The sequence below is a fragment of the Anser brachyrhynchus genome, assembly GCF_964034855.1.
Source record: "Anser brachyrhynchus genome assembly, chromosome: 8".
Lineage (NCBI taxonomy): Eukaryota > Metazoa > Chordata > Aves > Anseriformes > Anatidae > Anser > Anser brachyrhynchus.
The window spans coordinates 16,701,965-16,726,348 of NC_137702.1; the positions used below are offsets into that span (position 1 = coordinate 16,701,965).

A 24,384-nucleotide genomic window follows, 5' to 3' on the forward strand; every position below is an offset into this window, starting at 1 on the left:
TGTCAACTGATAACTTGTCTTTTTGAAATGTATAACATTAGTAAGCTTACTTTTTTTTCTCCTCACTGTGCAACTTTTCCAGGTTTGGACCTTATGAGTCTTACGACTCCGGGTCTTCTCTGGGTGGGCGAGATCTGTACAGATCTGGCTATGGTTATAATGAACCCGAACAAAGCCGCTTCGGAGGTAGTTATGGTGGTCGATTTGACAACTCCTACCGGAATAGCCTTGACTCTTTCGGAGGTAGAAACCAGGGCGGGTCTAGCTGGGAAGCACCTTACTCCCGTTCAAAATTGAGGCCTGGGTTTATGGAGGACAGAGGAAGAGAGAGTTACTCTTCCTACAGCAGTTTTTCTTCACCCCATATGAAGCCTGCACCTGTAGGCTCTCGGGGGAGAGGAACGCCTGCTTATCCTGAAAGTGGATTTGGAAGCAGAAACTATGATGCTTTTGGAGGACCATCAACAGGCAGAGGCCGAGGCCGAGGAGTAAGTACAGAATCTTTTCAGATTCTTTTCACTAGACACTCTTTTAAACCCTTTCAAGACCACTGCTTTAAAATTAATACACTGTTCAGTACAGTGTGGTTTTTTGTCCAAGCAAACTATCATGGTTGACAATGTTGTTTACCCCCTTGAAACTGTCTTCAAGTAGAATGCAGTCTCTCTTTCGCTCTTGAAAGTAATGAGTAATAGAAGACTAGTTGATAAGGTTTGTTAAATCTCTCCTTTTGTTTGAAAGGCGACGATCAAAGTAATAGGTTTGGTCTAAAAGGGATTAAAAGGACTTGCATTTTTCCTTGTAAGCACTAGCATCCTTGTTGCTGGTGGGGAAATTCTTGAATATTGTGAAAGTTTAATTCAAAGCCATTTGAAGTTTTTAGTAGGTTAAAGGTGCAATGTATATGCAAAAAATAAAACCCGGTTGTGAATGCCAGAGTAGCTTTCGTTTCCTGTAAAGGTAAAACTTTAGCTAATTCTTTAGTATGTTCAACACATGCTTTATCAAACATCAAGTCTTCTCTTAAACTTAGTTCTTACTCTGACTTGTGTATCGAAAGAGTGATGGGGAGGAATTTGCAAAGGTAGGTGGCTAGCAGTTACAGTGATTCTTATTTAAAATTAAAGCATGATTAAAGGGGCATCATCAACTTGAAATCGAGTTCTTTCGCAAACTTGAGATTGATTTCCAGGTAATGTGTCTAGCCCTATGACTTGTATTCATTTTGTTTACTGACATATCTTCTACCTCTTTTTCAGTGGATTCCTTTCCAGTGTAGGATGTAAAAACTGTCCATATTAGCTGGACACAAAATAGTAGATCACAGTTTGGAGAAGTTGTGCTTAATGTTTAATGAGCTAGGGAAAAATACAGCAGAAGAGAATAAAAAATAATCCTGACAGAAGTACTAACTTTAAGTTGATGGTGTCCCTTTACTTTGGTTTTATAATCCCAATACTGATTTTTTTTTAAAGTGGAAAGAGTTCAGTGAACGCTTTTCTGCCTATGCCTCTAGGTACAACTTAACTTTTAAAATTCTTAAGTGTGCCATATCTCTTTGGGAAGCAATTCTTTAATGTTAAACCATACAACTTGCTTGTAGCTTGAAGTGTAGATGAAGATCATTTTTTTTCTGGGTCTTTGAAGTGCCTAATTGTCTGGTGGTCTTGTTTCAGAAGGTCTACTTTGCAGCATTCTTGAATACTGTAGTTGTCATATTCAAATTTTAGCTCAGATTTGCACATGGCTACTAGCTAGCATGTAGCACGGTATTAGAAATAGTTTAATCTTTATATTTCTCTGCTTGTAAAGCTGAAAGTGTTTGATTCTTAAGCTTGGATGCCATCCTTTCAGAACTCATTTGGATCTGAAAGTTTCATGCAAAATGATGACCAAGCAGCCTTATTTCTGTTTTATTTTTGTTTTTGAAATCTATCTTTTTAGTCTTTTACATTATCCTTTATTACATAAAGGCTAAAGTACTTACCATACTTAAAATGCATTGCACCTTTAATAGATACTGTTTTTAAAAAAGTACTTGAAACTATTCAAGTGCCTACTTCGTTCCAAATTTGTAGACATACAATGTAAATGTACATGCTAGGTAGTTCTGTAACTGTCTCAACTAAATTAATTAACGTGGAGATCTTGTGCATGGACTTTTGATTAAGCAAAGTGCCTGTTTTGATGCATTCAGTCTGTCATATAAAATCTGCTAATAAAATGGGTATCCTTTTTGTGCAAAGTATTTTGAAGTTATTTTCATGTTCTTTGATAGTGTAGTACTAATTCTCTTCTTATGGTGACACAAATATTTCTGCTTATCCAATTCATCCATCCAGTTAGTGGGCTGTCTTCTGACCTTTGTTAATCAAATAATTGAGCTAATATTAAGAAACGTGTTGGTGCTTTGAAAAAAATGCAGCTACCTAAGTTCTCCCTCTTCAGATTACTCGTTTATTCCATGCCTTCAGAGAGGTTGCTTTCATAAACAGGTGTCCACCAATGTCTGTACAGCACTTCAGAAGTAACAGAAGGATTTAGTCTTTCAACTGAATTTTCATTCCTGTTGCTGACATGGTTTTTGTATCAGTCCCTCCAAGCCCAACTTCGGAATTCACTGCTGCGCATGGATTGATTAAGTAAAAGAAAGACTGAGCTTCCTTCAGTTAATCACTGTTTCACACTGAACAACTTTCTTTATTCAGTTTTCGAATCACTGCTAATTATTTAGCGTAAAGAAGTCTCTCTTTCTCTCTCGGCTGCTAACTAGAGTGTAGGAAAAAGTAGTTTGGTTAGCTCTGTTTTTTCAGCAAGGGAAAAGTCATTCATCATCTAGAGAATCTGAAGAGAGGAGCCAAAATGTTAGGCTGAGATTGAACTTTGACAGGCATGTTCATCATCTGGACAATGGTTCTGAATAAGCAGAAACACGGTTTATCCATGTGTGTTCTACTGGACAGCCAAAAAACCATTGCACAAAACATCAAAACTGGGAACTTAAATTTCCCCCTGCATTTTGTTCCAGAATGCAGATTTTAATATACAGTTTAATTTTAAAATAAACACTTGTGCCGAGTAATTGTTGTATTTCTATTGATGTCATATACTAATACCTTTTTCTTGATTTCCCAAATTTCCAGCATATGGGAGACTTTGGAGGAATGCACAGACCTGGAATTGTTGTTGACTATCATAACAAACCCAGTCCTGCAGCAGTTGCTGCGAGAGGAATAAAAAGAAAAATGATACCGCAGCCATACAACAAACCTGGTGGGACATTTATCAAGAAACCCAAAATGACAAAACCTATTTTGAAGCTGACTCAGAAAAAATCACCTAGTAAGTAATAAGTGCCAAAATTAAGTTAAAATTGCTATTTTTTTAAAATTAATTTGGAGTTATTTTGTTTTAATATTTAGAAAAAAGGCAGTGCTGTGTTGTAACTTTTTATTTTCTACCTTCAAAGTAGTCTATAACAGACCTTTTGAAATTACTCTTCTACTGCAAAGATAACTTGCTGAATGAATGTGGATATTTTGATGTGTTTAAATATGTACTGCTAAGGACTGCTTCATCTAGACTTCATAAAGATACTTCATGGGTGCAAATTTTTACCACTGAAAATATTACCAGATTTTGTGTACTGTTAATTGGTGATGGCTGACAAACCTTAAAATGTGCACTTGTATAAGACTAGGCCTGGTTGCCCAAAGATCTTGATGTATATGTGAAATAGAGCATCAACAGTAGTGCAGCTACAATAAAGGCATAAAGTGTGGATGAAGAGGAGAGAGAGAGGGAGGTGAAATGAGAAAACAGTGGAAAATAGTTCTTTAACAGTGGAGGGTAGACGAGAGTTGTTCTCGTAAGTGAAATTCTGTAGTGAAGGCAAGAACTTTAAAGATGATAAACTGGAAATATAAATTACAAAGCATTAGCGACACTTGACTTTTGTAGTTTCCTTGAAGATGTCCTAGAACTCTAATAATTGTTGTATTGCAGCCAAAAGTCGAAGGTAGAAAACTTGCTAATACAGTTTGAATAAGTTATTTCCTTTGAGGCAATGTAAACTTCAGTTAAAGTATTACAAACAGCATGTACAGTGGTCGAATTTTGGTTTTGTGTTTGTCGCTTTCTCAGTGATTTGTATCTGCGATGTTTTATATAGTTTTATTATAAATCACGCCTGAAAAACGTTTAAAATTACTTAAGCTCAAAGCTAGCAAGGTAAGTGTGCAGACTTGGGAGAAACTTTGATTTTTAATTCTTACTTGCTCTATTTTATATTAAAAAGCTGTTAGCTTTGAATTCAAAGCTAAGATAAAATTTTCAACAGGTGGGCGTGTAGAACACATTAATATGCATTTTGCACAGGGACTGTAATATTGGACTCACTAACTTTGGTGTCGTGAAATAGGTCCATAAAATACACATCCAAGTATCTCAAAAGACTTGCATGTCAATGGTTTCTTCTCTTAGCTCTTCTCAGTATCTTTGTAGGTTCTACTTTCCTAATCTACCTTCAGACAGAGCACTTTTAGTGTGTTACCTGTTTCCATTCATTAATTTCCACAACCCAAGGACTGTTCTATACCATGTAAGATTGAAGCTATGTTAATGGAGCAGATGGTGCCCACTAGAATGCACTTTTAATCAACTTGTTCTGTGGTTCTGAGATGGGTTTGTGCGAAGACTGAGTGGCTTAGTACAATTTTCGAAGACTTGAACTGAAAGGTGCTCTAAGCGGTATTGTGTAGTTGAAAACTAAAAAGTGGATATCAACTAACAGGAGAATGTGGATGTACACAATGTGCAATATATCTCAAAATGTTTTTTTATTGTTTTTAATGTCTCATCTATCTCAAAAAGTCATGACTGTCCTTTTAGTCATGACTTCCTTGTTTTGTGGAGTTAGATACCAGTGATTGTTTTTGAAAGACTGGTTAGTTTATATTCCTAAGAATACCTGATTTTACGTTTAGTGTTATTATTAAAATATGATAAATTGTAGATCTAGACTGTGTTAGGTGCAGAATAAGTTGACTTTTTCCCTGAATATTTTATTGCTCTAAAATTAGTAGATAGTAATATTAAACAGCATTTTTTTATTATTTCTTTCTTATTTTATCCTTATAGACATGAAGACATCTTTCCAGGATTCTACTATAGAGGTAAAGACTCTCAGAACTAGAAGATGCTTGATTCTTTCACAATTTGAATGGTATACCTTAAGACAAATAATTATTACTTTAGAGGTACAAAAACTAAGGCTTAACTATGTAAGTTTTTCCAAACTTGATTTTTTTTTCCTTTTTATTTGAAACTGTCTTATTTTAGTGGCAGTTTGAAATCTTACTGACTTCAAGTGAAAGGGGTAGCTTATGCAAATAGTCTGGAAAGGGAACTTTCAAGTGTATTTGTACACCTACCAGCTATTTTTGTAATACACGGCTGTCACGTGAATGCTTCTCACGTCATAGGCAGTCAACTTGATTTCACATACCAATAACCTCTGGCTTGGGTGGGTTGAGAAATTAAGTATAAAATGACAGAGAAATTACAGCAATGAGGGAGAATGGATAGATGAGATGTCAGTAACATTAAGGGGAGAAGGTAAATGAAAAGAGAATAATTGTTAACAGATGTTCTCTGTTAAGGTGCAAAGACTAGTTCCCACCTGCAGAAAGATTAGTTGCCAACAGCATGCAAGAATGCGATTATTAAGATAAGCGTGTATATATCCTTCTTCCATGTTAAGAGATTGAAATGTTTTTTCCTTGTCGTTGAGTGGAGGTATTAACGTATTCTCAAGGAAGTATTTAAGTCTGAATTGGCAGTCAGAAGGTTTATGTAGAAGACAATGAGAATTTTGACTTTGAAACTAATTTATAAAGATATCCTGGCATGAAAGATAAATGCATAGTTTGAGGTGATTTTACATTGAGTCTTATGTGGTTGCTCGTTTCACTTTTCGTCCATTGTCATATTTGATTAAAAATAGCAGGTAACAAATTAGTGGAAATAATTCACATTGTTTGCTGGATTTAGGATGGCATTGTTTTTTCACATGAAATTTTTGGTTTTGACTTAGGAAATTGAAGTGGACACAAGTGGTGCAGTTGTTATATATGAAGACTTTACAAGAGATGCTTATGATCTTGGGTATCAGACTTTTGGAGGTAAGTCAGTTTGCTTTGTCAGGTAAGGTTTTTTAGATACTGTATTTGTGTGACTTTGGGTGAATAGATTTAGTATGCATGTATGTATGACCTCTAATAATTATTGCACAGCGTGACTCTTACTTTTTTAACACATTTTATGAATTTAGGCAATGGAGAAGGAAATCGTTTGTAACATCCGTTGTGTTTTCTTTATTACATGGTTATTGTGTCTGCTTTGTGGTTATAGGATCTGCTTTAATTCTGAATTTCCTTTCTCTTATGCATGTAATCTAGACCACTACCTGTTTGAAACAGGTATTTAAATTTGTCATTTGTAATGGAGGAAAACGAAAGAACTTCTATGGCATTTAAATAAGCCTTAAAACAATGTTGATGTAGGATCTGCATTTTGTGACTATATAAAAGGTGTTTGTGGAGGAGACAGGGAAGACAAACGCTTTGCTTGGAGAGCCAGATTTTTGGGGAATATAACACTTTAAAATCATTCTGTGTTTTAAGATGCCAAAGGAGAAGTTAAAAGTGAAGAAGAGGAAAAGCGACGAATTGAGGCCAGAAGAGAGAAGCAAAGGCGTAGAAGGGAAAAAAACAGCGAAAAATATGGTGACGGATACAGGTTTGTGTTGTAACTTGTCTCATGTGGTGTGGTTTTCTTCTGCTTTATCCTTGCTTTGTAAGAATATACCTTCATTCCTGAAAGGCCCTTATGGACTGATTTCAAAAGAAAAATAAATGAACAAATGAGCAGAAATGAACAGCACCCTAGATGTTCAGCTCTGGGACCTGCAGCATAAAGAAGACATGGACCTGTTGGAGTGGGTCCAGAGGAGGGCAGTGAAGATCATCAGGGGATGGAGCACCTCTTCTACAAGGACAGGTTGAGAGAGTTAGGATTGGTTAGCCTAGAGAAGAGAGATCCAGGGAGACTTTATAATGACCTTACAGCAGTCTGTAGGCATTGAAGGGGGTCTACAGGAAAGGTGGGGAAGGGACTCTTTATCAGGGAGTGTAGTGATAGGACGGTGGGTAACAGATAAAAGAGTAGGCTTAGATTAGATATTTGGAAGAAGTTCACTGTAAAGGTATTGAGACACTGGAAGGGGTTGCACAGATAAATTGTGAATGTTGCATCGTTGGAAATGTTCAAGGCCAGGTTGGATGGGGTTTTGAGAAATCTGATCTAGGAGGTGTCCGTGCCCGTAGCAGGGTTGTTTGGACTATGTGATCTCTAAGGTCCCTTCCAACCCAAATCATTCTATGATTTGCATGACATTCGCTGTATCAGGAATGCACGAGTTACTTGCCTCTTCTCCCTGACAAGTGTATCAGTGCACACTTGAGAAGCAGCTTAGAAGGGTACTGCTTTTGAAACTCATATTCCAGTGAAACAAATTCATATTCAGGTTGAGCTAAGTTGTTAGCAATTGACCTGGTTCAGTTTTTTTGTATGTATGGTGAGCTATTTTGTAGTAATAGTAAGTAGATAGTTCTGTAACTAACTTCAATTTTGTCACAGCCAAGCAGGCTGTTGGCCAGGGCTGTACAAAGCTATTCTGCTTTATGCGAATGCAGTGTATGGTCGTAGCATTAGTGCCTCAGTAGTACTGAGGAGGCCATATTTCCTCGTAAGGATTTAGTTTTTATATGGAAAACGAGCTTTGGGTGAGTTCTTTTAACAGTTTGTAGTTAGTAAATCATTGGCTTGACTTTGATAAGTACTACAAAAGATAACACAAAATGGAGAGCTATGATAGATAAACACACAGAATAATATGGTTTTATGATAGCTAGCATCTGGTTTTAGTAGTTTTTCTTCTGCATAGATAATTTACTAGTCTCAGACTAGCCTTTATTTGGTTCTTGTAGCAGGTATCTTTCCTAATGGTAAAATAGATTTTTTTTTTTTCATTCAGGCTTCTTTAAAGAATGCTTTTCTTATTACTTTTCTGGTTAGGTTTGGCAAGTCCTCATTGTTTTGAGGGGAGAGGGAAGAATGTTTCTTTAATTGTAATATTATTTATTGTATTTCTCTTGGTAGAATGGCATTTACTTGCTCATTTTGTAAATTTCGAACATTTGAAGAAAAAGAGATTGAGTCCCATCTGGAGAGTGCAGCTCACCAGGAAACATTGGATCATATCCAGAAGCAAACCAAATTTGACAAAGTAGTGATGGAGTTTCTTCATGTAAGACAATGGTTTTTTAAAATTTATCTAATGTTTTTACATTAGAGTGTAATTAGAAGGTATCATTTAGTCTTCAAAATATGCTTAATTTATCATCATTCCTTTTGGAGAAGACTTCTGGTGCAGTGTGTATTGTTGAAAGTGAGACAAATACAGAGTCATTAAAATAGTGTTGCAATTGTAACTTCTCACAGTTACAATTAAAAGTAGTGCTTTAAAAATGCCCAATTAATTGCTATTTATTTTTGCTCTCTTTTCCAACAGAGCTATTCCAAGTAATAGTTTAACTACGGGTTTCTGTTGGAACATAAACGCTCAAACATCAGCCATTACAATTTATTTTTTTCTGATTCTCTGTAGGAGTGTATGGTAAATAAATTCAAGAAGACAGCTATGCGTAAGCAACAGACAAGTAACCAAACAGACAATGCTCAAGCTGTTGAAAAAGATATAATGGAAGGTGAGTAATGATAGTGCATACTATGGAGATCAGTTCCCACACCTTTTTTCTACCTGGTTTGTTTTCCTTGACTCATTTTGATGTTATGTGAAATGTAAGCAGAGATAAACTTCAGATTTCCTGCCCAGGTAGCCTTGTCGTAAAACAAGATAATGTTTTGCTAAGTACTTGACAAACAGAATTATGTAGGCCTTGCCACAGTCTTATTCAGTATAATCCATGAGGAATGGCAACAGGTGGGTGCAGTTAGATTGAAAAAGATCACTTTATTAAGTGGTAACATGATAATGATCAATGTGATGTTCAGGAGCTAGATGATATCAGTGGGATAGTTGTGTTTTTGAGGCAGACTGTGACAAAAGGAGGACTTGGAGCACTTTCTAATCCATGGCTACCCAATATGCATCTTGGCCTTGACTTACTGTTTTTTCCCCCCCTTGGCTGCTCTACAGACTGTTTTCTAAAGGCATTTGTGTCCCTCTGCCTTCTTGTGCCACATCCCTCTGCTTTATCCTTTGCTTGAGAGCTTTCAAAAATGCACTAGAGCCAGAAAATAAATCTTTGGAATCCCTTTACTTCAAACAATAAATGTATTTAAGTATTGCCTTCTTTTGAATTTAAACTTTAGAAGTTACTTAATGGATGTAACCAACATCTCACATTATTTTTATGTATTCTTCTTAAGTACTGGAGGGCCTGTTTACCTCTATGATCAGAATGCTCTGTTGGCAAGCTGGCATTTGAACTTGGAAGACATTTACATTGGATTCATACAGTTTTTCTTGGTGTTGAGAAATTGGGAGACAAGGAAATACATTAGGTGTTTTTATGAGGGGTGAAGTTAATTCAGCTACTTTGGTGAAAAACAGGGATTTAAGGTTTGTTTCTTGTATTAAAATGCATATTATTAAGAATATTGGTCATTGTAGATTTTAAATAGCAGACGTTTTGTACATTCAATTTATGATTTTTTTATCATTTTTATTTCCCTCTATTTAGGCAGGTAAGGTGTTCATATATCATAACCTCAGGCATCAAACATAATTGCTTGAATCTCATACATAGTCTGTGGAATGAAGGAATTGGAGTATCAGGTGAAAAAAAATTCTCTACCAACATTGTCTTCAGCAAGCCTAGTTCTGATGCCTGAATTTGTGTGACTATTCCCCTGCAGTTCAGTTTGACATGTTTACCAATTGAGAGCTCTAACTTCCTGGTATAAAACATCCAATCCCCTCTCCCGTTCCCCTGGTATAACACTGTGTGTGTTAATGATTTTTTGCATGTTCTTTGGCAGGGGTTACTGCTGATGACCACATGATGAAAGTTGAGACTGTTCACTGCAGTGCTTGCAGTGTGTATGTTCCTGCGTTACACAGTTCCGTTCAGCAACACTTAAAATCTCCTGATCACACAAAAGGAAAACAAGTAAGATATGGCATATTTTAAGAGATTTTTAAAAAAAAAAAAAAAAAAGGCATGGTTTCATAGTAGGTGAGAAATGTTGTGGTACTCAGTGTAAATAACTTCTAAATTCTTATCAACACTATTTATTCTGTAGATATCTAGAATGTTCTCTGTAAATAAAGTGCCAGCTAGTTCATGAGACATTATAATGCCCACAGTGAATGAAAGGTGGTGTGTTTCATAGTTGACGATAGTAAATTCTGAGAATGTTACTAGGAATAACTTCATTTTTATTTTAGGGGAATTTTGCTGCCAGTAAGTGCCAGAAAGATTGTTACTCAAATTGTAAAACATAATACATGTGTTTCCAGCAATTTAACAATACTAGTGTTCTTTTTTTGATTGGCTGTTATCCTTTTAATATGAAGAAAAGTGAGTGCAATTTAGAGTTAGAAGTAGTATGGAATTGGATCCTGTTACAATTCATGATACTCATCCAACATTTCCAGCAACATTAGAAGCATAGTATGAATGAAAAAAAATAATCCAAGTTGTCATAGTAAAAAAGAGATTTCAAAAGTAATGTTTTTTTATGAAGTTCTATAATTATGAACCATAGGCAGTTGTGGAAAAGCATGGGTATTATCTGTAGGTGAGAACAGTTAACTGTGGGAGTAGATAAGTGCATGGTTATATGTAGTTCATTATATGACCAAGACCTGAATATATATCTTAATTAAACTAAAGCAACAAACTATAAACGCTATCAAACTTAAGTCCTAGAAGTCCTAGCTGTGTAAAAAACTGAATTAAATGCCAAGAATGAGCATTTCATGCATTATTCCTTTCACAATTTTCCTTACAGAAACAGACTACGAATTCAAATATGTGACAGTCAGAATAGGTGTATAATAATTATTCACTGTTAAATCTGTTTCCTAGGCCTACAGAGAACAAATAAAAAGGGAGAGCGTTCTTACCGCTACCAGTATCTTGAATAATCCAATAGTCAAGGCACGGTATGAGCTGTATGTGAAGGTAAGATGTGAAGAGTACAAAACCCTTTACATATGAGTTAATCTTCGGTTAGAAGTGAGGGTTCCTGCAGGTGACTTTGTACTGTAAAGTACAATACATGCAACTTGTCTAATTTTATTTGATAGAATTTCTAGGATTTGTGGCAGCACACAAACAGTGGAAGCTTAAAACATTACTTCTCGTGGTCAGAGAATTTAAAAGATGTGGCAGCCTGTGTTACAAATTCACAGCTTGAGAAATATGTGAAATCATTTTGGCAAAGTATTTTTTCCTTTTCTGGGCCAGATATGTGACTTTCTGTAGTAACATTTTCCCTGTGCCTAACCAATAGATAACTTCAGAAAAAGCAATACTGTATTGCAGAAATATGACAAGGTGTCAGCCAATGCAATATTTAATTGTAATTTAAAAGGTTGAATTTAGTCATGTTCTGCAGAATTATGTACAATTGGATGCATAATTCAGTTTCAGATAGCTCTTCTATATCTGTTAAGAAAAGATGGCAAATTACCAGCTACCACAGCTTAGAATATTTGACTCTATTTTCAGCTCTCTGCTGGTATTCTCTATGGCATGACATGCATGTGCATTGTCCCTTACAGCCCCCTAGTGGGAGACTGGTGAAAGGGGATTGGAAATGTGCCGTTCACTAGTTGGAAAATTGAAGATTGTCTTCACAAGGAGGTCACTGCCATTTTCAGAATGCTTACCATTGGTATTTCCCAAACACAATACACTTTTAGCAGCACCTGCACAGTGAGATATATCTAGCTTCTTGGTTATGCAAATCCCTCTCATAATTATCTTAATGTATAATCAACTGCAGACTGAAGGAGTCCAGTAGTTTTTATGCAGCATGTGATGAACCAGTGTATGTATTTGGTGTCTGCAGTTTTTCAAGAGAGTAGAAAATCCTGCTGACAGCTGAAAATCAGTTGCTTTGAGACTATAGGCAGATTGGCTTGAGGAAACAAAAACACACACACAAAAACATTCTTTCAGAAGGCTTTGTGTATGCAGCATGTGCAGAGTGGAAAGAAGAAATTTGGAACAGGGAAGACCTGGCAGGCTGAGTCCTGGCTATGTTGACTGCCTGGCTCTGGCAAATAGCAGGCAAGCAGTTTTGGGGATATTTGCTGCCTTTTGCATTGTATAAGACTTTTCAGGGTTGAACACTCTGGCTAGTGTTTGACTGCAAATTGGGGGTGTGGACTGACTTCTGGTCTGGAGTAAGCTAACTGACAAGCAATAACTGTCTTGTGGAGTCCGTGGCTACTTTTGAGCAAAATGCCATTTTTTTCAGCAGAGGCTGAACTGTATTTTGGGGGCTCTTTGTTAGGGTTGTTTTCAGATGGGACTTGTGGGGCCTAGCTCTGTCCCCACATCACCCAGGAGAGTCAGCTGCTGTGGGATGAACAGCTTCAGGGAGCACCTTTCCACACTGAGCCACGGTCAGGGTTTGGAGTGGTGCTTGCCCTGGATGCTGACGCTGTGGCCTTGGCTTGGGAAGGCACAGGTGTGCCTGCCGCAGAGCTCTGCCCAGCAGCAGTGAGCAGGAGCTCACCGGTGGTCTGGTGACCGGGCTCAACATGGTGACAGCTCAACGTGTGACTTACTCCTTTACCTAACAATTAATGGAAAATCTTTTCTGTTCTTTGATTTAATCTTCCTTCCATGTAGAAAACTATTCCACAGGTTGCGTGCTATATGTACAAAATGAAATAAAACAAACTCAGCAGAAGGACTGTTTGTTATACATATGTATAATAATATATCATATAATATATAATAATAACTAATACATATGTATTAGTGAAGGCATTCTGAAGTTTACCTCTGAGGTAGGCAGACTGCAGTATCTTTTTGGATCAGGTTTGTTAGACCTGTTATAATTAAATACTGAGACTAGTTTCTGGGGTCAATTGAATCATGTACACATTTGCCTGTAAACACGGCTTTAGTTTCAAGCTTTCTGTGCAATTTAAATATTCTAGAGACAAGGAGCTCAAAGGATGCATCTCCTGGGAAAAAAATACTTCCCTGCTTACATTCTTATTTTCCATAGATGTGTGTGTATATATATTTAAGCCATCTGGGAAGATGGGACCAGTGTGACTGTCAAAATCAACTAGTATCAAAATTGTTTCTGTGTTGGATGTGTTAAATGCTACATCACTGGGAAAAAGAGTGCAATCATTAGGATCTTCCCTTGAGGGTAGTAACTTTTGCCTTAGTTTGAGAACTTAAAATGCTCTTTTTCTCTGAAAAAACAGTAGCGGGGGGAAATCTTTTTTTTTGTGGGGGAGGAGGGTGATTATTGTGTAGAGATCTGTTCAGCTAGAAATAGTGTGCTGAATCCAGTTCTTGTAGGTTAGTTGTAAGTTGCATACTGTTTTCACAGGAATGAACAGTAAAAATTTTCTGTAGCTTGTCCCCAGGAGTCAGGAACAGCTGAGTTGTCTGTGGGAGTGTGGAAGTAGTTCTTTCAGAAGTACATTCTTTAACTGCAATTCATCATCATACCTACCATAGACATTAGAGGATTTTAGTCTTTTCCTTTTGTATCAGATCTGTAGAAGTACTTATAACATTCTTGTGAATCTGTTACAGATACAAGCCACGTTTTTATTCTTGTACTAGGAAACAATACTATTTTCTAACAAAAAGCTAATGTTAAAAGCATTAAAAGCTTAAAGATCTTAATGTACCTACCTGTTTTCACTCTAATGTTTACTGTTGAGCGCGTATTTGAAGCTAATCAGGTGGAGTATTCTTAACTCCATTTATTTCTGTGCCCATCTTTGGAAATCCTTGTTGCTATGCCCAAATGTGAATGAAAATACTTGCTTGAGCCCAAGGAGGATAGTACCAGAGGCTTTGTAGTCAAGAGGTCTTTCTCACTTCTATCCGGAAAGGAAAGTAGATGAGTACAGTTTGGAGAGTTGCACAAATACCAGCTGAAGTAAGGTTTGGATGCTTACCTTTTTATTTCACAATGCTTTCCACTGATGCTGGAGTTAAACTGGTTCAGGCATTCTCTTTTCTTTCACAAGCCAGTTTACTGAGCTAATAGGTATCCTTGGCATTTCAGTGTTGGACAGTGTTACAGATTGGGTGAAATAGTTCTTGGTGGTCTGTAGCCTCTCAGCACTTGCATAATAGTGGTTCACCTAAAAAGTGGCCTGAATTTTAACGGTGAGATTTGGGGTTTTCTTGTTTTCATAGGTCTCTTAAGTTGTTATACCGGCTTTCTATGTACTTGGCCCTTACTTTTGAGAGTCTACTTCTAAAAAAGCGAAACGCTAGTATCTTAAATTTAAAAATCTGCCTTATTCATGGGGGTTTATATGTGGCAACTCTGGCTTTGATTAGCCAATGAGTTGATTGGGCTCAGTAGATACTACAAACTAAGAGCTTTCCAATCACTGAAATGATAAAACATTATTTTGTACTGTTTGAAAAAAATATTTAAAATGTTTGTTTTCTGTTTTTTCCTCCAGGGTGAAAATCCATTTGAAATTAATGATCAGGCTCAGGAGCAGCAGACAGAAGAAGAGGACAAGGCTGATGAGCCAGTTGAAGGTGAGGAAGAAGAGGAAGAAGAGGAAGAAGGAACTGAAGAGCAAACTGACTTCACCTTAGACCACACTGAAGATAACTAAGTGAAAGAAAACACAAATGAAAACAAATTAGGGGGGGCAAAACAGCTTTTTATTTCTGCTCAAAAGTGGCCAAGACTCTTTAATAGTCTCAAATGAGAGTTGTTGAAGATTCCCCACCCTATGCATGCATTCCATTCTGTGGAGAACTTGTTTATATAATTCCTCTGTGTTTCTGATTTTGTTTAAAATGAAATTAAGACTATTTTAGTTGAGCTTTTTATAGCAAACTGACTGTTAAAGCTGATTAAAACATCGTGTTGTATATTTTTTTAAGCATCCTATTTTTTTGGTGTGTGTACTGAAAGTTGGATATAATAGTTTTTGGTCTAATCAATTGAAAAGAAAGGCTGGTCTGTGGGGTAAATATTTTAAATGCTGTATGGCATACGCTTATCATATTTACCTCTCAATATGGAATGAGTAAACTTCAAAAATTGTGCTGTTGAGTGTGGCTGTTTTGGGGACTGCATTGCACTCTGTATAATAGAGTATGTGTAATAGTATGCCTTGTAGCTTTTTGTGATAAGATGTACCAATTTGTAGCAATAAAACACTTAAACGTTATTGTTTAAAGTGTCTATGGTTAAGTATTTCAAGTATTTCCCTCTGACTACCAAATTTGTTTTGAATCAAATCTTAATTGATGCTATGATTATTTAAAACTCATAGTTGCATCTTAGCAACTCACGTTACTTCTTTTTTGTTGTTTTTTGATATATTCAGACTACATCTACTAGGACAGACTTGAGGTACTGTAGCCTTTATGCTGTGCCTGGGAAAGCATGCTTTCAGTATATGTACATGCTGTTTACTGATGGCTGTTTTACAAATTTCTTATCAATGCAGTGTCTTTTTCAGTTCCTTCTAATCTAGCTTTTGACTAATGGGAACCGGAAATGTTTGATGTAACTTTTTCTAACTACAGCTAAGTAATTTGCATCCTTTTTCCCTAAATGTGGCAATGTTTAATAGAAGTAACTGCAGTCTCTTTCAGCAATTATGGGAAACTTTTTTCAAAATCTCATCATATGTGTAATTTGAGCACCTTTCCCTTGGAGAACATTCATGTTAATTTGTAACTATCACTGAATACAGGTGGTCTATGCAGAGAGTGGATAGAAGTTAGGGAGAACAAAGATTCTTCAAATGTAAACCAATTTTTGCTTTTTTTGGTGATCTATTGTAGAATTAGGGAAAGTGAGTGTGGGGGAGTACTTGGTTTAGATAATAGGCCATCAGAAAGACTAGTAGTGGTGGTCAGCTCTGAAAAATGTGTATTTGCAGTCTTTTAGCTGTTGTGTTTTGGTGTAGCTGGGAGAGTAGACAATACAAGATTGAGGGAGGAGATAGGAAACTAATATTTGTGCCTTGACTTCTTGTTTCATGCATAGTTTATAAGTTCGCATTAAAAAACCCCACACATATTGCATTATGTAGACTTGATTGTTATATTTGTAAGTGGATTAGCTTGAAACTAGTTAGCATGGGTTGGCTGAAAGATGTGTTGAGCCTGAAGCGGGTTGAACAATATTGTTTTTGGATATGTAAGTTTAAAATAATGAAGTACTTCCTAGATCTCTGAACGTTCATTCTCCATTTTAAGCTTAGGAATAAGGTTCTTATTTGTAATACTTTTGAAGTATAGTCTTCCTTCTGCCTTACAAAGTAGTCATTCATCTATTTGTGTTCTATTTGTAGATCTCTTGACGTACAAGAGGAGGATGCTGATCCCTTCCCAGACAGTTTAACAGGAACTGTAGCAGTGTTCTAGAAACTGACAAGTTTTAGCATGAGAATTTTTGTGATGGTTAAGAGAACCGAGATGCTGCCCAAATTTCTGCAAGTGTATTTTTTTTTAATTGCTCTGTAATCTCAGGACCTTTGAACTCTATTCATTTCTGATTTAACTGGTAACCTAAAACATAACTTGATTTCTTCTTTATACTGTCAGTTCTAACTGACGTTAAGTGATAGCTTAAATGACCTTTCTTTTAGGCAGCTGCTAACTATAATGGACATAATTGCTTTTTTCTTTAGGCTTAGAAGGAACTTTTAATGGAGCTATGGGTTCCTTTTCATCAAGTTCAGTTAAAGAAATTTCTTACATCAGTAGCAAACTGTGGAAATGATTTCAGAGGGAGAGATAGAAGGCTGCCCTATTCCAGATGTCAGATTGCTGGTAAGCCGTGGGGTCCGTGGCCTCGGCAGGAGTCGGCACCCGGGGTCCGGCACAGGATCCGGTGGCTCGGTGGGAGTCGGCTCTGGGGGTCTGTTGCGGGGTCTGGGGGCTCGGCGGGAGTCTGCACCTGGTGTCAGCAGTGGGGTCCATGGCCTTGGCGGGAGTCGGTGCACTGGGTCCGCCGTGGTGTCCTGGGCCTTGGCCAGAGTCGGTGCCTGGGGTCCGACCCGGCGTAACGGGCCACAGTGGGAGTCTGCATACAGGGTCCTCCGGGGGCTCGACTTTGCAGCTGGTACCCAGAACTAAATGTCTCTCAGGAAGAATCCCCAACATTTGCAGAAGCTTCCCTCGAGGAGGCAGTGGTAGCTACCAGGCCTGCAGCTACCTCCAAAGTAGGGCCAAAATTCTTAGAGTCCGAACCCGGAGGGATATTCATTTGGTATTTACAAGCAATTCTCTATTTGGTGCTAGCCAAAAAGTTTTGCACAACAAGATCAAGTAGAGGCAAGAGAAGCTTCAAGGCATCTAACTCCCTCCAAAATTTGCCAAAGTTCTTGGATATCTACCCTGAAGCTGTCTGAGGACAGGATCCACAACTAAATCTCCATCTGTGATTCTGTAACGTGGCTCTTACCTATAAGAAGGGTCGGAAGGAAAGTATGGGAAACTACAGTCTTCACAGCCTGACCTTACTGCTAGGGAAGTTTACGGAAGAATGTTATCTTGAATGCAGTCACACATGTGCGAGGCAGCCTGGGGATCAGGCCCAGACAGCATGGGTTCATGAAAGACAAGTCCTGCCTGACCAACCTCATCTCCTTCTATGACCAGGTAAGCCACGTGGTGGATGAGGGAAAGGCTGTTGACGTAGTCTACCTAGATTTCAGGCAAGCCTTTGACACTGTCTCTCACAGTATTCTCCTAGAGAAGCTGTCAGCCCGTAGTTTGGACAGGTACACTCTTGCTGGGCAAAAAACTGGCTGGACGGCCAGGTCTAGAGAGTGGTGGTGAGTGGAGTGAAATCCAGCTGGTGACCGGTCACCAGTGGTGTTCCCCAGGGGTCGGTGTTGGGGCCCATTCTCTTTAATATATTTATTGATGATTTGGATGGGGGCATTGAGTGCACCCTCAGTAAGTCTGCAGATGACAGCGAGTTGGGGGAAGTGATGATCTGGCAGAGGGACCTGGACAGGTTGGGTCGATGGGCAGAGGTCAATGGGATGAGGTTCAGCATGGCTAAGTGCTGGGTCCTGCACTTTGGTCACAACAACCCCATGCAACACTGCAGGTTTTGGGGCAGAGAAGCACTACAGGTTTTGGGGCAGAGTGGCTGGAAAGCTGTGCAGAAGAAAAGGATCTGGGAGTGCTGGTCGATGCTTGCCTGAACATGAGCCGGCAGTGTGCCCAGGTGGCCAAGAAGGCTAGCGGCATCCTGGCTTGTGTCAGGAATAGTGAAGCCAGCAGGACCAGGGGGGCGATGGTCCCCCTGTACTCAGCTCTGGTGAGGCCGCACCTCGAGTACTGTGTTCAGCTTTGGGCCCCCAGGTTGAGCTCATGCTGGGCTTCAGCCTTCCTGATTTTTCCTCTGCATGTGCTGGCAACTTCCTTGTACTCTCCCTGAGTTGCCTGCCCCTTCTTCCACCAGGCATAAACTCCCTTTCTCTCCTGGACACTCAGCAGAAGTGCCCTGTTCATCCATGCCGGTCTTCTTCCTTGCCAGCTCACCTTACGGCACACAAGGACAGCCTGCTCCTGAGCCTTTAAGATTTCCTTCCCGAGGAGCGTCCAGCCTCCCTGGGCCCCTCTGCCGTGCAGGACTGACTCCCAAGGGACCCTCCCTACCAGTGTCCTGAACAATAGGACACTAGTGTTTTCAGATTACTCTAAAAAATGCCAGTGCTATCCAGGCAACCTGCCACTCTGTGAGGTAAACTCTGGATTAAATCCAGTCACTGACATGCACACCCCAATACATAAGAATCTTAGAAAAGCTGTTTGGCAAATATTACCGGTGACAGGGAAGATTGTAGCATTTGCTACAAATATGAGTCAGAGTTAACTAAAACCGACCCAGGGTACAAAGACCTGCCAGCAAGGGCACAGCAGAGAGTTGGTAGAAATTAGTGAGGAAAAATTACTTTCTAGGTTTGTCTGTTTTGTCTTCTTGTAAATGAAGTACCATTAAAAAAAAAAAATAATAAAAAAAAGCTTGCTACAAGGAGAAGTTACAGAGATCCGCCACAAGGTGGAGTCTTATGTCTGTCATGAAATGCTCACCGGCTTAACATCGATGGCAGGAGAGACACCATGCTCCAGCACCATGTCCTGCGCAATTTGGGACAGTCTTCTCAACAAAGAACAAATTAGGCCTGATATCAACTATCCGCTGTACATAGTTCTTCAAGAACTCCCTTTCCTGCAGACAGAACAACGTATGGCAATTAACTAGAGCAAACCAGTCTGGAAAAAATAAAATAAAATGCTTATTATTACTTTTCTCATTTATATATTGACCTTTCCTACAGAAAAGGGAAACCAGCTCTTCAGAAAACACCATCAGTTTTCCGTTGTGCACATTTCCCCACCACCCAGTTTGTCAGTAGTTTGCTATATGCCCCAGTCAGGCATGAGGGCATGGTCCAATGACTGTCCAAATGTGGTGACTTTGCTCCGGTTGTGGACAGTGGATGGGCTCCTTTGGATGTTTACGGGTGCCTAGTGCTAGGAGATGGGCATACAAACAGGATTTTCTTTCATAACTCCAGCCACCTGCGGTGGTAAAGCTTCTGTTCTTTGCCTGTCAGTATTTGTTTCCTATCTTATTTATTTGTTTCTTTGGTGCTGCTTTGATACAGGGTTTTTATAGCTGCAAGTTGGAGGTTCTGAGGAATATGTTACTAAATTTGGGTCCAGGTCCTTGTTATTCCTGTGGGTTTCTGGCTATTGTGCCAGGTGGGTAGAAAGCTCCTGTTGTACTTCTGCTTCTGTACGCAGGCAGCAGCATGGTCCCTTCATTAAGAAGTCTTGTTATGTCCCTCAGTGAGACTGTAATTGAAGTGAGCTGTTTTGTGAGTAAGTGAAATCATGCTTGCTTTGCTTGGGCAGGGCTCCAGCTGAGTGCCAGCATGAGTTTTGTGCAGATAAACAATTTTTGACTGAAGTGCTGAGGCAGATAATTACTGTTCCTCGCTGCCACTTTCATTGAGTCACTCACCATCCCTGAATCTGGTTTAATTCTGTTACTGCTGCTCTGCTGATGTACAATATTTCCATCTGCATATTTTATTTATTACAGTTTGCTTCTACATCCCACACTGTTTTGTCCTCTGTCAGTATTTCATTTTCTTCTTAAATTACTAATGACTCATTTGCTTTGTTTTCCACTTCTCATTCTATGCCAACTTCCATGTATTTTCCTGTGCTGGAGCTCTTTCCTGGTCCAAGCCATTGTGCCGTTTTCATTCAGATTACTTCTAAAGATTGGCTTCCTGACATCAAGAATGCTGCATTTGTCATTTTTCATGTTTCTGTACATTTTTTGGTGTTGATAACCATGCATTGCAACATAATTACGTGGCAGGGGTGAGTGTGTCTCAAAAAATGAAAAGTGCATTTGCTACCTAACATAAAAAAGACCAAGTCTGAAGCAGGGAGTGTTTTTCTTGGGGGAGGCACACTATAAGAGAGTTATCACCACCTGGAGGTTGATGATATTATTAGAGACAGTTTTAAAAAGCTGTAAATTTGGGGCAAGGTTCTGATTTGTTCTGTCCCCGCTGGGGTGTCCGCGTGATGGCAGTGTCGCACGCTGGAGATGCATTGCAGTTTATATGCTTGTTGATCAGGGCAGTGGCCTGAGCTCTGCTTCAGTATGTTGAAAGGGATGCCACCAGAGAGACCTGTCATTTTACATCTCCCTCTAAAACTTGCTTTTTTTTTTTTTGGTGGTTTGGCCAGTTCCAAGCCCAGCAAATTTTCAGTCTTTTCAACTAACAGTGTCGTACCCTTACAGGATGGCACTCAAACCCTGAAGTACCCCATTTGCGGGGTGTGAGCTGCACCAGCCTTTGGCTCCTTTGCCAGTACCATCCACATGAGCCTGCTGGGGCTCATGGTGAAAGGGCTCCCCGCTCGGCCTCTGCAGGCTTCTCTGCATGCACATAGGGCAGTGTGTGCATATACATGCAGGAGAATTATGTGGCTAAAAGAAGTTCTCCTCATCCAGCTCTCAAGTAGTAAAAATTCTGTTCCCATGCACAATATTATTTGATAATATTGAACAGTGCTGTAGTATTTGTCATCTTCAAAATAGTTTATAAATCTGACCAAGTGGTTAAAATATAGACTGGTGTAAGTGGTATTTCTGCTGTTTAGTGTCACGTTGATCCTGTTCAGGGGATGCTGCTAAAGTGGCCTCTGACTTGTAGGATGCCTCATTTGTCACAGTGATCCTGATGCATTTCCAGAGATAGTGGATGCTGCAGGCTTTAGCAGAAGTTAATAGGTTTAGATATTCCTGAAATCTGGAATTTCAATGGTTTTAGGCTGTGAAATCAGAAATAAAGGTACTCCAAACTCCCTTTTGGTAGTTTTCATCTTGACTTCAGTGTTTGCAATCCTTATTTTTTTTGGGGGGGGAAGAATTTTACCAGGTCCTGGTACCTAGTTTTGTTCTGTAGCTTTCCTAGTGATTGTCTCCAGTACTTCCCATAGGCATCAAACAGCTGTAAAGTGCTTTGAGAACTCTGAAATATGTGCTAGACTGTGGTGCTGTACGTGGTGGTGTATAGCTCATTCTGTCTGAGGCTCTCTGTCCTTTAAACAGAATACACCACTGAAAGCAGGCAATGCCCATGTAAAAGCAAGATATCCAAACTATTCTTTTGCTTCATTTGGTTGTCCCACATGTCTGAGCAGAAATCTTGCTTGTATCTTCTCTAATATTAACTTTTTCAATACATAGCCCTTCGTGAGCCTATATTGCTGTTGCAGATCCTCAGAAGAAATGCTTAATTTTAAATATGCTGCATGGACCTAGGAGCAGGTCTTTTAACACTTGAGGTCCACGAGGAAAATACCATCTTCATGTTCATCTATCCATTTAATTGTGTGAAAACATTGTCCTGATACAGAAAGTCACATGACGTGGATACAGTCAGGAACTCAGAACATACGCTGAGGAAAGAAAGACACCCCTGCCCCCTGCAAAATGTAACGGGGAGATGGGAATATAATTGTCATTTTTTAAAAAATAGTTTCACTTACTGCTAAAATGCAGCCGTGTCTGGGGCAGAGGGCAGTAGCTGTTTAATAGTGCTCCTCAACATGGCATAAATGTTCGCAGGAGGAACTGGAGAGGAATGCTATATCCAGTTAAAACCCCAGGGGAAACTTACGTGGTTGGAATGTAATTACTCAGATTGGAAGTTAGCCAGATACAAGCCATATGTTGTGCTCCTAGGGGGGAAAAAAAAAAAGCATGATGATGAGGGCCATACATCTTTTTAAATCCAAATATTAGCTAAAATCTGATATTTCTTCAATATACAGAGATACTGATCCATCCCAATGTGGCCAGTTTGGAACTCAGTGGTCTGGTACAGGTTTTACTGATTTCAGCTTGGGGTACTGTGGTTTGTGAAGATGTCTTTTGGATGCAAAGTTGCATGAAGAGATTAAAGCCTAACGCAGTAGTAGGCAAAAGCTGTTTTTCTGGAGTGTGATTGTATGGAAGTGTAATCTTTCTTTCTTCCATTGACTAAAACATGATCTACTCCCGTAGTCTGATACAAGTGCAGTTCTGTTTGTGTGAAGGAATGTGGTGCTTCCCCCCAGAGCGCTGCCCTCTGTACAAGAATGGTTCCTTTTTTTGCTGCTGAAATACGAGTGTTGAAATTCTGTTGCATTTCTTAGTACGGCTTGGTTCAAAATAATCTGTGTTGGAAAGCATTTTACACATGACTTCATTCAGTAAGAAGTTTATCTGAGTTCAAAGTACAGAAGAGTCACATGGTCCTTAAACAGCCAGAGACCTGAAGTTCTTGTGCAGTTGTAAGATTTTAAAAAGAAGCAGCAGAGAAAGCAAGGGAAGAAAGAGAATGTTCTTCCAAACTGCTAACAAACACGTCCACGCGGACCGTGTAAACCTGAGCTGTTGTGGAATTACTTGGCTCTGCACTCAGCAGGCTGATGTTGATTTGACGTGTTCAGATCCCTGGTGCTGCAGGAGTGCTGACTCGCATCTCCCCAGTGGAGCCCTGGTATTTTGCGTTCTGCCACCAGTCCATAAAGATTAACAGGGATTTAGGTCCCAAGCTTGGAACGGTTCCCGCTTGAGTTTGTATGAAAATCAGAGCCCCACACAACTGTTCCACCAACTTCTCCTCACCTCTCTTGTCAAGCCTCAAAGTGATTTAAGTTATCAGCTCAGTTCCAGAGGTTTTGCAGAGTCCCAGGTGCTTGTTTCCCTTTCTCTATCTCTACATCTAAAAAATAAGTATTTTTCCCTTATTCCTCTATTCAGAAGGGAATGTGGAAAAAAAAAAAAGCAAAGTTTGGCTACATCTGAACGCTTCCATACAGGGATCAATTTGTGATGGAGGAGCAGTGGCTGGCCTTCCACGTCTGTTAGGTTGGCATGTCAGTCAGCCGAGGCGCTCATGAGCGCTACCTGCGGGGAGCGCAGTGTCCTGCTGAGCCAAACTGCCCCTCGTTCCAGGGGACGTGGTCAGAAAGCAGCTCTGAGGTTGCAAGGTACTGCTGGAGCTTGTGTCCTGTGTCCATCTTATTGATCCCCACCTCCTTGCCTGGAAACTACTGCTGGGTTTATTGGCATTCCGTATAATCTCGCCCCTAGCACCAGCCGCAGGGCAGAAAAAGGTGCTGGCTGCAGCGAGTTTCAAGCCATGCAGGTACAGCTCAGCCGGTGGGCAGCAGGTAAGCCACGCTGGCAAATTTTCCTTAGTGGGGACGCTTGCTTTGGTCTCCATTTGTTTGCTGATATTTCCAGAAGTTAGTAAGAACTCAGCACATTAGTGACCTCTGCTCATTTCTCAGGTGGGTTCCATGGGCTCACATGAGTCAATGAGTTCAGAAATCACACAGAACAGAGCAGAACTGGGGCAGGAAGACAGCAAGGCTACATATGCTTTGTTTATTTAGGATTTTAGGCTAATAACCCTGCAGAAACTGGAAAAAAAAAAAGAGGAGAAAAACTTATTTTGTATCAGCTTAGACAGAAGGTCTCAGCATGAATTGCCAGAAAGCTGAA

General features: G+C 39.4%; 1 protein-coding gene across 3 annotated transcripts in view; it reads left to right on the top strand.

Annotated features, from left to right (window-relative positions):
* Positions 1-15,499, top strand: part of ZNF326 (zinc finger protein 326) — an 80,415-nt gene extending 64,916 nt beyond the window's left edge. For all 3 annotated transcript variants that reach the window (XM_080603055.1, XM_080603056.1, XM_080603054.1), the window contains 10 exons: positions 83-488; positions 3,144-3,342; positions 5,140-5,174; positions 6,095-6,182; positions 6,684-6,798; positions 8,221-8,368; positions 8,729-8,828; positions 10,126-10,256; positions 11,178-11,273; positions 14,774-15,499. In XM_080603055.1, the coding sequence (XP_080459181.1) occupies positions 83-488; positions 3,144-3,342; positions 5,140-5,174; positions 6,095-6,182; positions 6,684-6,798; positions 8,221-8,368; positions 8,729-8,828; positions 10,126-10,256; positions 11,178-11,273; positions 14,774-14,935 (1,480 nt within the window). In that variant the 3' untranslated portion in view covers positions 14,936-15,499. The remainder of the gene's footprint in view (positions 1-82; positions 489-3,143; positions 3,343-5,139; positions 5,175-6,094; positions 6,183-6,683; positions 6,799-8,220; positions 8,369-8,728; positions 8,829-10,125; positions 10,257-11,177; positions 11,274-14,773) is intronic.
* The last annotated feature ends 8,885 nt before the right edge of the window (positions 15,500-24,384 follow it).